This window comes from Cloeon dipterum, chromosome 4 (genome assembly GCF_949628265.1).
Source record: "Cloeon dipterum chromosome 4, ieCloDipt1.1, whole genome shotgun sequence".
Lineage (NCBI taxonomy): Eukaryota > Metazoa > Arthropoda > Insecta > Ephemeroptera > Baetidae > Cloeon > Cloeon dipterum.
The window spans coordinates 23,553,204-23,565,299 of NC_088789.1; the positions used below are offsets into that span (position 1 = coordinate 23,553,204).

General features: G+C 45.2%; 1 protein-coding gene across 2 annotated transcripts in view; it reads left to right on the forward strand.

The window, feature by feature from the left end:
- Obsc (Obscurin) overlaps window positions 1-12,096 on the forward strand; it is a 35,670-nt gene that overhangs the window by 22,359 nt on the left and 1,215 nt on the right. For both annotated transcript variants that reach the window (XM_065489523.1, XM_065489522.1), the window contains 34 exons: window positions 32-319; window positions 376-551; window positions 606-714; window positions 769-944; window positions 1,113-1,172; window positions 1,250-2,005; window positions 2,492-2,600; window positions 2,665-2,958; window positions 3,123-3,306; window positions 3,362-3,662; window positions 3,722-3,830; window positions 3,884-3,998; window positions 4,058-4,409; window positions 4,466-4,580; window positions 4,642-4,817; window positions 5,001-5,115; window positions 5,168-5,543; window positions 5,602-5,760; window positions 5,897-6,147; window positions 6,206-6,419; window positions 6,602-6,689; window positions 6,753-6,989; window positions 7,167-7,428; window positions 7,483-7,671; window positions 7,726-7,963; window positions 8,020-8,311; window positions 8,371-8,527; window positions 8,588-8,726; window positions 8,786-9,474; window positions 9,810-10,247; window positions 10,302-10,431; window positions 10,484-10,655; window positions 10,931-11,583; window positions 11,911-12,091. In XM_065489523.1, coding sequence (XP_065345595.1) covers window positions 32-319; window positions 376-551; window positions 606-714; window positions 769-944; window positions 1,113-1,172; window positions 1,250-2,005; window positions 2,492-2,600; window positions 2,665-2,958; window positions 3,123-3,306; window positions 3,362-3,662; window positions 3,722-3,830; window positions 3,884-3,998; window positions 4,058-4,409; window positions 4,466-4,580; window positions 4,642-4,817; window positions 5,001-5,115; window positions 5,168-5,543; window positions 5,602-5,760; window positions 5,897-6,147; window positions 6,206-6,419; window positions 6,602-6,689; window positions 6,753-6,989; window positions 7,167-7,428; window positions 7,483-7,671; window positions 7,726-7,963; window positions 8,020-8,311; window positions 8,371-8,527; window positions 8,588-8,726; window positions 8,786-9,474; window positions 9,810-10,247; window positions 10,302-10,431; window positions 10,484-10,655; window positions 10,931-11,583; window positions 11,911-12,091 — 8,300 coding nt within the window. The remainder of the gene's footprint in view (window positions 1-31; window positions 320-375; window positions 552-605; window positions 715-768; window positions 945-1,112; window positions 1,173-1,249; window positions 2,006-2,491; window positions 2,601-2,664; window positions 2,959-3,122; window positions 3,307-3,361; window positions 3,663-3,721; window positions 3,831-3,883; window positions 3,999-4,057; window positions 4,410-4,465; window positions 4,581-4,641; window positions 4,818-5,000; window positions 5,116-5,167; window positions 5,544-5,601; window positions 5,761-5,896; window positions 6,148-6,205; window positions 6,420-6,601; window positions 6,690-6,752; window positions 6,990-7,166; window positions 7,429-7,482; window positions 7,672-7,725; window positions 7,964-8,019; window positions 8,312-8,370; window positions 8,528-8,587; window positions 8,727-8,785; window positions 9,475-9,809; window positions 10,248-10,301; window positions 10,432-10,483; window positions 10,656-10,930; window positions 11,584-11,910; window positions 12,092-12,096) is intronic.

Genomic DNA, 12,096 nt, shown 5'->3' on the forward strand with positions numbered 1-12,096 from the left:
GAATTGATTAAAATATGAAAATAATTTTTAGAGTGGAGGAAAACAAGGAAGAAGTTAAGGTAGATGGCAAGCACGTCGTGCTCACCCAGGAGGGAGAGAACTACAGCTTGAAGATCGTTGGAATGGGTCGCTCCGATTCCGGCTTCTATCGCTGCGTGGCGACCAACGACTACGGTCAAAGCACGCAAGATTGCGAGATCAACGTCAGATGCGCTCCTCAGATGACGCAGAAACTGGCCGACTCCTCGATCAAAGAGGGAGAAACTAACTTTGCCCTCTCCGTGTCTGCCAACGCGTATCCCGAGCCTAAAGTCACCTGGTAAATCGATTTTTGAAGTTGCAAAATTTTGATATTAATTCATTTTTTCCTCGCAGGTACATTAATGACACCGAAATCACTGAGAGCCGCACTGCTTTTGTGCAGTCTTCATGCTACGGCACCTGGAAGCTCACTCTGAAGGAGGTCTCTACAGATATGACTGGCAAATACACTTGCAAAATCGCCAACGACCTGGGCACAACTGAATGCTCGGCCACCTACACAGTTCTGAGTAAGACAATGCTTTATAATTGTGGGGGCGTAAATTAATTTTGAATTGTCTTAGACAAACCCAAGATCACTAAGCCTTTGAGCGAAACGAATGATGTAGATGAAGCTCAGAACCTGAACCTTAGCGTCACCATCCAGGCCACACCACCACCGGTCGTTAAATGGTAATGAGGAAGCGAAAATTACTGATAAAATATTAATTAAAAATTATTTTTAAGGTACAAGGATGGCAAAGAAGTTTCCGCTGATGCACGCATTAAAATCACCAAGGAAGGATCAGAGACGTACAATCTATCTGTCACTTTGCTCAAACTCGAGGATACGGGCGAGTACGAGGTCAAGGCCACAAATGACCAGGGCACCTCAAGCTCTGTGACCAAGGTCACCGTTAGCAGTAAGTATACATCTGAAGTGGTTGCCTGGTATTTGCTCTGGCGCGTGGTACAAAACCCACGTTCCAAAGATTGTGCCTGTCCATGCAGTTTGCATAACATAGACACAAAGTTGCAAATAGTGCCAGTATGAATCATAAGCACAAAAACAATGCACACGACATTTCTAGAAAAAACAACCATCACAGAGACAGAGGAAACCACAATTATTGAAGAGGAAAGCAAAACAGGTAATTGCCATTACATGGGGAAAATTATAAATTCTTAACACTCTGAGGCAAAATTTTAAATAAATAAAATAAAACAGAAACGAGTGAAAAGAGCTCAAAACAAACTGACGACGACAAAGAGATGGAAAAACAAGAGATCTGCGAGGTTGATTCTTCAATGCCGCCAAAGGCGCACCAGTCCCTTTCCGAGGCCGCACCATTGCAGGCGGAAGTATCCGACAGTCCAATAGCAACAGAAGAAGCCGAAATTGAAAATCAGTTGGAAAAAGAAAAGATCTGCGAGGTTGATTCTTCAAAGCCGTCAAAGGCGCAACAGTCTCTTTCCGAGGTCGCACCATTGCAGGCAGAAGTATCAGACAGTCCAAAAGCAACAGAAGATACCGAGATTGAAAATCAGTTGGAAAAACAAGAGATCAGCGAGGGTGCAGCTTCTAAGCCTTTGAAGGCGCAACGGTCCCTGTCTGAGGCGGCTCCGATGCAAGCAGACGTGTCCGTGGAGAACGACAAAGCTGACTACGAGTTGGAACAGCAAGAAATCCTCGAGGGTTTAGCTTCAAAGCCTTCAAAGACGCAGCGATCTATGTCTGAGGTGGGACCAAAGCAGGCGAAAATGTGTGACGGCTTGCGAAAACACAGTTTGGACAACTTGTCTGGTGATGCTGCCGCGGCTCAGCACGAGCAGGCGATGCGAGTTCCTGATTCGCAGCGAGGCACTCGTGCATTGGACGAAACTGATGGCGAGGAAGAGATGGATGGCTTGCTGAAACGAGTTCAAAAACAGAGGAGTGTACTCGAGGAGATTTTAGAACAAGAGGATGCAAGGGACAAAGAGGGTAACTTTCTCTGGGAAATGTTCTTTAAGTTAATAATCCTGCTTCTGTAAAATACTCAAAATAATAATTGAATTAAATTTTAATCGATTTCAATATTTTGTATTAGAATATATTTTGCCAAAGAAAAATTTGGCAATCTTTGCTGTCAAAATAATTGGCGATTTTCAGTGATTCTATCTAATTTGTAATTATAAAATCCTTCTTGTTGTATACTATTTCAGCTTTAATCATATATTATTTGCGCTCCAACTCATCGTCTAGCTTCTGGTCGCTTCAGTTCATTATTAGCACTAATTTAACTACTACACATCTTAAATCAACACCAAACACACATCTTAAAAATAAAACGACTTGCACTAAAAAAACTAGATAGTATTGCATTTAGTGTTTTTAGTTTTCGCCGCATAACATAGCAAAGCAAAATTGATTTGACTAATTATATTAAACTAACGCTTGACCTAATTTTAATGAGTTTGTCTTTTCCAGCTTTCCCTACTATACTTTCTCACACCATGAACGACACCAAGGTGTACGAGTCCCTCAGCCACTCCTTCGAGGTGCATGCTGATGGCATTCCAAGACCAGAAGCCACATGGTGCGTTACATTAATTTTTAAATGCCTATTATATTAGAATTAATTCGATCTGCTCTGATAAAAGGACCAAGGATGGCAAGGTCATCAAGAGCGATGATCACGTCAAGATCACTTCTGAAGAAAAGGTGTACAAGCTGGAAATCGCCGAGCTTGTCATGGAGGACGCTGGCGTTTACAAGTGCACCGTCAGCAACCGCCTGGGAGATAAGTCCCTTGAGACCAATTTCCAGACCATCAGCGTCAACGAATTCCGCAAGCCTGACCTTAAAACCGAGCTCCAGCCTCTTATTGTCAACAAGAAGGAGAACGGAACTCTCACTCTCATGCTTGTTGCCGACCCTGTGCCTGAAGTCACCTGGTATGTTTAATACTTTAATTTCTGATTCTTTATGGAAAAATGATGACAAAAGATTCCCCCTCAACGAAAGAATGATTGACATGTTCCGAATCTGAAAGTTTTTATTATTTAAAATAAAATAGACATGTAAATTTCGTTTGCAAATTATCACGTAATAATTTCAGGTACCACAACGGAAAGGAAATTTCTCCAGACAACCTTGATTACGAGTTCACCTTGGAGACCAAGGACATTGAAAACAACCTGAAGGAATGCTACTACACCATCACTTTGTGCAACGCTTTGCACGAGCACACTGGCGAGTATAAGATCCTGGCCAAGAACAAGTACGGCGAGATGGAAACATCGGTTTGTTAATTTAAAGAATATATGGAACAGAAAATTAACATATTTTTAAATTTAGACGCGTCTGGATGTCTATCTGGTGCCTGAGATCACACCTCTGAAGGACATAACCATCAACCCTTACGACACCACGCAATTCGAGGTTGTTATCAACGCTAACCCCAAGCCAAAGGTTACTTGGTACAGGAACGATGAGGTGGTCGGCAATTCGGACCACACTCAGCTGATCGCCGATATCGAGGCTGAAATCTACCGACTGGTTGTGTCCAACATCACGCTTGTGGACGACGGTGTCTACAAGGTGGTTGCCTCCAACAGCATGGGCGAGTCGTCCGAGCAATGCACATTGAAAGTGCACAGTAAGAAATTGACCAACTATTTTCCAAATTGAATTATTTTGAATTAATTTTTTCACCAGACGAGGCCCCGCAATTCGTCATGCCGATTGCTGTTCAAACCGTCGCTGCTTACCACGACGTCGATTCTCGCGTTCGCTACACTGGCGTGCCCACACCAGAGATCAAATGGTACGTGATATAAAATTTATAAATTTTTTGATAAGAATTTTTTCTTTTAAAAGGTACTTTGAGGGCAAGGAGATCAAGAGCGAAGGCCGCTACACAATTGAAGTGGACAACGAGCATCTGGTCTCAGGTCTTAAGATTGAAAAACTTGAAGAGTCTGATGTTGGCGTTGTAAGTAGACAATCCTACCGATTTTTAGCAAGAAAATTGAGCCATCATTCCACTTACAGTATAGTGTAACTGCATCCAACTTGGCTGGTCAAGCTGAATGCAGTGCTCAACTTAGCATGGCGCAAACACCGCCCTCATTCATCAACTACATGGACAAGTACCACGAGATCGACGAAAACGACGATTTGTCCATCAAGATGAAGGTCGACGGCAGCCCCATCCCAACTGTCAAGTGGTTCAAGGACATGGAAGAAATCAGTGGCGAGGGCCGCATCAAGCTCTCATCTCTGCCTGACGGAACAATCGAACTTACTATCGCCAAAGTCAAGCCCTCCGACTGCGGAGCATATAAAATCGTGGCCACCAACAAGCACGGAGAAAGGGCTGTGCTGACAGCTGTTGCCGTTACACGTAAGAATTTTTGGAAATAAATTAACGAAACTTCTACGGTTAATTAATTCTTCCAGCATTTGCACGCAAACCGGTGTTCATTCAGCCTTTGGCTGATATCATCGGAAAAGCCGATAGCTTGGTCAAACTCGAGGCCCAGGTCACCGCCTTCCCATCGCCTGAAGTGCATTGGTATTTAAATCCCGCATGGAAATAATTTTTAAAAAAAATTCATGCTCTTACCTTTCATCAGGTTCAAGGATGGCCTTCCTCTCCGTCCGCACCACAACATCAATTTCATCAATTCCCCTGGTGGAATTATCGGTCTGCACTTTGACAAGGCCGTTCCTCATGACGCAGGAAAATACAGTGTCACAATTAAGAACCGTCTTGGAGAGCTTGCTGCAACTGCGGTGGTTGAAATCGAACGTGAGTACTGAAATCAGAAATTTAAAATATTTCATTCATTGAAATTTAAAGGAAATGATTACGTGAAAGATTTATAGGAATATTCCGTGTCTAGAAACAGTGGGAAAATGATCGTTTGACAACTATAAATAAAACTACGAAATAAGAATGAGCCAGAAAAACTCAATTTTAAAATATTTTCAGCTGCTGCTCGCAAGCCCAGCTTCCAGGATGCACTACAGCCTACCAGAGTGGTCGAGGGCTATCCTGCCAAGCTGGAGGTCAAAATCTACGGTCATCCCAAGCCTGTTCTCACTTGGTAATTTTTGCATTGCCGCAAAAACATTTTCAGCTTAATTTGCCATTTTTAGGACCCACCGTGGCGAGGATATTGTAGTGGACGGAAAGCGCTACAAGGAGGTGACCTCCGCCGACGGCATTACTTCCCTGCTCATCGATAAGGTTTTGCCTGAGGATGGCGGTGAATACGCTTGCACTGCCAACAACGACCTTGGCTTCGCTACATGCAAAAACCGCTTGGAGGTAACACCCAAGGAGAAGGAAAATCAGCCCGAAGAGGTGCCTGTGTTCATTCACCCGCTCAGAGATGCCAACTGCGAGGAGGGTGGATACCTCACCTTGGACGTGCCTTTCCTCGGAAATCCTATTCCCGAGGTTGTCTGGACCAAGAACGGAAAGGTCTTGGAGCCTGGTGACAGAGTCACTATCACATGCGACGGAAAGAGGGTAAATAATAATATTTTATTTAAGTCTCTAGTGAAATTAAAATTGATTTAAAATCCAGGTTGGATTGGATGTCAGGCCAACCAGCTTGAACGACGTCGGCAAGTATGAGTGCACTTTGACCAACCGTCTCGGAAAGGCTTCGACCGGCTGCAACGTTGCCGTGCGCAAAGTGTTCCAGCCTCCAAAGTTCACTCAGACTTTTGGAGACTTGCAACAGGTACACACATCAGTTGATACCGTGCTGTTGCAATATGATATTGAAAGTATGCAACCCGCGCAGCAATAATGACGAGCAAATTGCCTATCTTGTAAAAGCTGAAGGGGATTCTAAATATGAGAATATTTAATTTCAGCTGCCCAACTACGACGCAAAGTTCCTTGCTCGCGTCACTGGCCTGCCGACTCCAGACGTTGTCTGGTCCAAGGAGGGAAAAATCCTACCTGGACGCGACACAGAGAAGTACCAGGTCAAGAAGGACGGAGATGCTACCTTGCTCTACATCCGCAACTGCACGCCCGATGATGTTGGCAAATACACTTGCTCGGCCAAGAACTCTGCCGGTGAAAATTCGTGCACAGCCAGCCTTGAAATTGTCGAGAAGATGTGAGTTCCCCACTGTTTAATTGATATAACCTCAATAATAACGTATTTTCCCATAAAGCGGCAAGAGGCACAAGGCAGAGGCTCCAGTTTTCCTCAAGAAGCTGGGAGACTGCGTTGTGTACCAGGGCATGACCGCCAGGTTCACTGCCTGTGTCACCGGCTACCCTGAACCTGAGCTGGAGTGGTACCGCGACACGACTCGCCTTTTCAACAGCGAACGTATTAAGTTCGAGAAGGAAACTTCTGGACTTGTGCGTCTCATCATTGAAAAGGCAAGAAATATTCTTAATAAAATTATTTAAATTGGTCAAGGAATGATTACCTTCTTCACGTTAAGTACTTAGCCATGACTAAAAATTGACTTAAAACGATGACCTACTGTAAATTAAAAATAAAATTTGTCCTCCAACAAGATAAAATGAGTTATTAATGCGTGAAATATGTTTTAACGTAGGTTGGAGAGGCCGATGTCGCCGTTTACAGACTGCGAGCTACTAATGAGCACGGACAGGCTGACTGCGAAGCCAATCTCGTCTACGATGGTACTTTCAAATATTTTGAAATTAAAAACAAATAATTTCAACATTTTTTCTTCTCGATTTCAGCTCTGGAAGATCGCCCAGACAAGAAGACCATGTGCGATCAGTACTCAGAGTACGACAACATCCGCAAGTCTGGCGCTCCTATGCCACTGGCCGACCGTCCGATTGTGAGTCGCATGACCGACCGCAACCTGACCTTGTCCTGGAAGCCGTCGATACCGAAGGGACCGCGCGAGCCTGTTACCTACAGGGTTGAAATGTGCGAGCTGCCTGGAGGCGACTGGTTCGACATTCGCACAGGTATTTTTGCTCTAGTGAATCAAATAAAATTTTAATAATGGAATGATTATTCACTGCCAAACTATTGGAAATTAAAATGTCATTAAAATCATCGGGAAAATGACCAGACCTAAATCAAAAGAATTATTTTCTCATTTTTATATTTGAGATATAAATTTAAAAAAATAATTATCTTAGGTATCAAGAGCTGCGCCTGCGATGTTCGCAATTTGGAGCCTTACCGCGATTACAAGTTCCGCATCCGCGTTGAAAACAAGTACGGAATCAGCGACCCATCTCCCTACGCCATCACCTACAGGGAGAAGCTGGAGCCTGATCCACCCAAGTTCATCCCCTACTTGGAGCCTAATCTCGATTTCCGTCCAGAGACGTCTCCCTTCTTCCCCAAGGACTTTGATATTGAAAAGCCCCACATCGACGGATTTGCCAAGCCACCAAAGTAAGAAATGTCAAATAAATCCGGAGAAATTTGTAAACGGATTTTTTTTCAAAGGTTCCTGCGCCAGGAAGACTACAACAACCAGTACGGAGTCAAGGACCACAACTGCCAGCTACAGTGGTTTGTCTATGGTTATCCTAAGCCAAAGGTGAGCTTCACCTTCAACGATGAGCCAATTGAGATGGGAGGACGCTTCGATTGCAGCTACACCCGCAATGGACAGGCTTGCCTCTTCATTAACAAGTGAATTAATTTAAAATTCATTTGATGGGGTATTAAAATAAATTTTAAACTCAGGATGATGGACCGTGACTGCGGTATTTACGAAGCTTGCGCCGTGAATGAGCACGGCGAGGCGAGACAGCGCGTGAATTTGGCCGTCGCTGAGTATCCCAGGTTCTTGAAGAGACCTGAGGAGACCCTGATTTTGGCGAGAAAATCCGCTCGCATTGAAGTGCGTGTGTCAGGAACACCGTTCCCTGAAGTCAAGTGGTACAAGGATTGGCTTCCAATCGCCGAATCCTCTCGCATTAAGGTTTGTTACAAATTCTTATAATTTTGAGGAAAGTCTACTAATTATTTAAAACTTAGATCTTCTTCATTGAGCCCGACACAGCAGTTCTCCAGATCGGAGAGGCCATGGCCAAAGACGCGGGTCTGTACTCTGTGTGCGCTAGGAACATTGCTGGCAGCGTGTCCACCTCATTCAGCATCCACGTCGAGGAGAACGAGGCGGCCTACTTCTATTCCACCTATACCGGAAGAATCATCAAGGAGATGAAACCCCATAAGAACAAGTACATCGAGGAGTTTTACGATTTGGGCGAAGAGCTCGGCCGAGGCTCTCAGGGAGTCACCTTCCACGCTGTCGAGCGTCTTTCAGGTAAAAAGCTCATGCCGAAATTTTTGAAAAAATTACATTCACAAATTTGTCAATAACAGGTCGCAACTACGCCGCAAAGGTGATGCATGGAAAGCAAGACCTGAAGCCTTTTATGCTTAATGAGCTTGAGATCTACAACCAGCTTAACCACAGGAAGCTGTTGAGGCTGCACGACGTTTTCGAAACAAAGAAGTCTCTCACTCTCGTCACTGAGCTGTGAGTTAAATTTTACGGTTTAATTGCATTAAAAAGAAATTAATAACAAAATTATCGCAGCGCTTCTGGCGGCGAACTCCTGGAGTCCCTGACCAAACAGGAATATGTGACAGAATCTGAAATTTCTGGCTACATCCGCCAGATTCTGGTTGGTCTGGAATACCTGCATTCCCAGAACATCGCTCATCTGGGACTGACAGTAAGCAAATTCCACACAACAAAAATCTCTAAATTAATAATTATTTTCCCTTTCCTCAGCCTGGTGATCTTCTGATTTCCCACCCTGGTGGTGACGATCTGAAAATCGCTGACTTCGGCCTTTCCCGCAAGATCTACTTCTCGAAACTGGCAGCCCTGAACTACGGCATGCCCGAGTTCGTGGCGCCCGAGGTGGCCAACGGCGACGGCGTGCACATGGCCGTGGACATGTGGTCTGTGGGTATCATCACCCACCTGCTGCTGACCGGTGTGTCCCTCTTCCGAGGCAAGCACGACCGCGACACCCTGAGCAAGGTGCGCGAGGGCAAGTGGGACGACCTGCACCTGATCAGCAGGAACGTGTCTGACGACTGCAGGGACTTCATCAAGTCTCTGCTCATGTATCAAGTGGACAACCGCATGGACGTGCACACCGCCCTGAAGCACCCGTGGCTGGCGCGCGCCGACAAGATCCCGCAGGACGAGCCGCAGCTCAGCACCGACGCCCTCAGGCACTACTACAAGGGCCTCAGGGACTGGTACTCGAACGCCTCCTGCCGCACCTGGTACCGCCGTCGTCCCCTGGACGGCGCCGACACCCACCCGTCGTGCATGGTCTACCCACCAGGACTCACCTACACACCGCCCGCTTCACCTAGAGCCACGCCTGACCGCGCTCTTTGGGAGAACAAGATCGAGTCCAGACACGGAGTTGATTACGAGCTTGGATTGATCCAGTCGGAGAGCCAGTAAGTGTTAATGGTTTTTAAACACATAACAATTATTCAAGATCTTATTTTTTAAATATTTATGTTAGCTAAAACATTTAAACGCTTTGCATAAAAAATATAGATTTTAATTTTATATTTATCTCAAATAATCTTAAAGTTAAAATAATAATTTGGCTAATTTAACTGAGTTCATAGTCTTAATAGTTTCTTAGGTCAATTAGAAAAATATATTTAATTCCAATATTGATGTACATTTTTATATAAGATCTAAGCGACAAAGACACTATTGGATTATTTAGCTAATTTAATTTTGACTCGAAAAATTTGAGAGATTTTTAATGATTTTCCAACAGCTACCAATACGGACCTGACACCTACTTGCTGCAACTCCGCGACGTGGACTTCCCCTGCCGTCTGCGCGAGTACATGAAGGTGGCTGCGTCTCGCAGCCAAGCCTTCGCCCTGAGCGGCGGGCGCGACTGGAGGGCTCCCGTCATCAGGGAGCGTCGCCGCTTCACTGATGTCATGGACGAGGAAATCGATGACGAGCGCAAGGAACGTTTTGCCAAGTACGGCAGCGCTGACACCTACACCTTGCGTCGCCTGAGACACGAGCTTGGCAGCAGGATGGAGGGCCAGTTCGAGGCCGAGGCCATGGTTGAGTCAAAGAGGGACGGACAGCCACCCTTCATGCGCGAAAAGCCACAACTGCTCCCCATTTTGGAGGACACGCCAGCGAAGCTCACCTGCCTGGCTGTCGGCGACCCTAAGCCAGTCGTCCAGTGGTTCAAGTAAGAAAAATGTAACCAAAGCTAAAAGAGCAAATTAAAATTCCTTCTGATTAGGAACGATAACCTTGTGCCCGAAGGCAAGCGTGTGACCGTCACCGAAGACTCCCACGGCAGGTCAATCCTCAGCTTCGACCCTGCCTTGCCAAACGACGCCGGCATTTACAAGGTCGTCGCCAGGAACAGGGTCAGTTTAAAGGATTTTTAATGTAGGACAAAATTTAATAGATTCGAAACAGGTTGGGCAAACCGTGGCCCGAGTCAGGGTTGTTCTTGCTGGACCACCTGCCGCCCCTGATTCACCTGAAGTGGCGGACAAGTCTGACACCGAAATCTTCCTGAAGTGGAAGCAGCCCAAGGACGATGGCAACTCAACAGTCCTTTGCTACAGCTTGCAGTACAAGGAAGCTGGTATGAATTTTAATCAAAAAATATTCTATTTTGCAAGAAGAATTAATGGTTAATTAATTATTTCAACTGTCTATGACTCTCTAGATAAATTTATTTTATTTTTTATTTCAATTTTATCGGTACTATTAACTAAACTCAAATATTTTTAAAAAAATTCATAAATAATTATATTAATTGCGGCACAAGTAAAAAAGATTATTTTTAACCATTAAAATCAATAATAGCTGAAAAATTATTAATTCTTTCATATTTAATTAAATTAAAAATTTCCACAGACAAAGTTGAGTGGGTGGAGTGTGCGTTCAACAACATCGACCATGAATTCTTCCTTGTGCGCAACCTGGCGCCGAAAACCGAGTACCAATTCCGTCTGGCAGCCCGCAACCGCATCGGCTGGAGCGAAAAGGGCGTCCCGTCTGCGATTTTCAAGACGCGCGACGCGGGCGCACCTAAAGTGGCCAGCATTTCCAAAGCCATGCTGCACCTGCAGCAGCTGACCGAGTCTGGACAGAAGGTGCAGGGCCTGGACGAGAACCAGGAGGAAGAAAGCTCGCAGATCTTGGACTACGCCGTGGAAAGGAGCCCACTCACCTGGAGGGACGAGAACCCCGCCGAAAAGTTCAACTTCATATCTGAAATTTCGAGGGGCCGCTTCTCCATGGTGGCGAAGGCCATCGAGAGAGCCACGGACCGCGTGATCGTGGCCAAGGTCCTCGCCTGGACGCCCGAGACTGAGCTCGAGGTGCTAAGGGAGTTCGAGGCCTGGCACTCGCTACGCCACGAAAGAATCTGCATTCTCAGCGAAGCCTACAGAGTGGGCACGTCGGCCACGCTCATCCTTGAGAAGCTGCAGGGCTCTGACGTGCTCACATATCTGGCCAGCAGGCACGAGTACTCCGAGCAGGTCGTCGTTTACATTGTCCAGCAGGTAAAATAAATTTGAAATTACTTAAAAATTTAAATATGGATGAAAAAGATTTTGCACGATTTTGATTTAATGGGAGTTTCAAGCGCAAGGACAGCTAAAAATTGTTAGTTATATTTTGTTAATCAGGGTTATGAATTTTATACAGTAAACGTTTTCTGAGCTTCACATTTTCAAATTTCAAGTGGATTTATCGGCCAATTTTTTATGGTCTGTTTTACAGTCCAAAACATATTTTTTATTTCAAAAGATCAGGTTTAACTGTAATTTTCAACTTTATTCTTTTTGGAAGAATTATTTTAACTGTCCTAACTCGGAATTTTTCCTCAGATTCTGGATGGTCTCCAATACCTTCACTGGCGAGGAATTTGCCATCTAGCAATCGAGCCAGACAACGTTGTCATGGCTGGAGTGAGGTCGGCGCAAATCAAGCTGGTCGATTTTGGAGCTGCGCAGCGAGTTAGCAAACTGGGCACCGGCGTACCACGCAGCTTCGCAACAGAATTCTCAGGTATT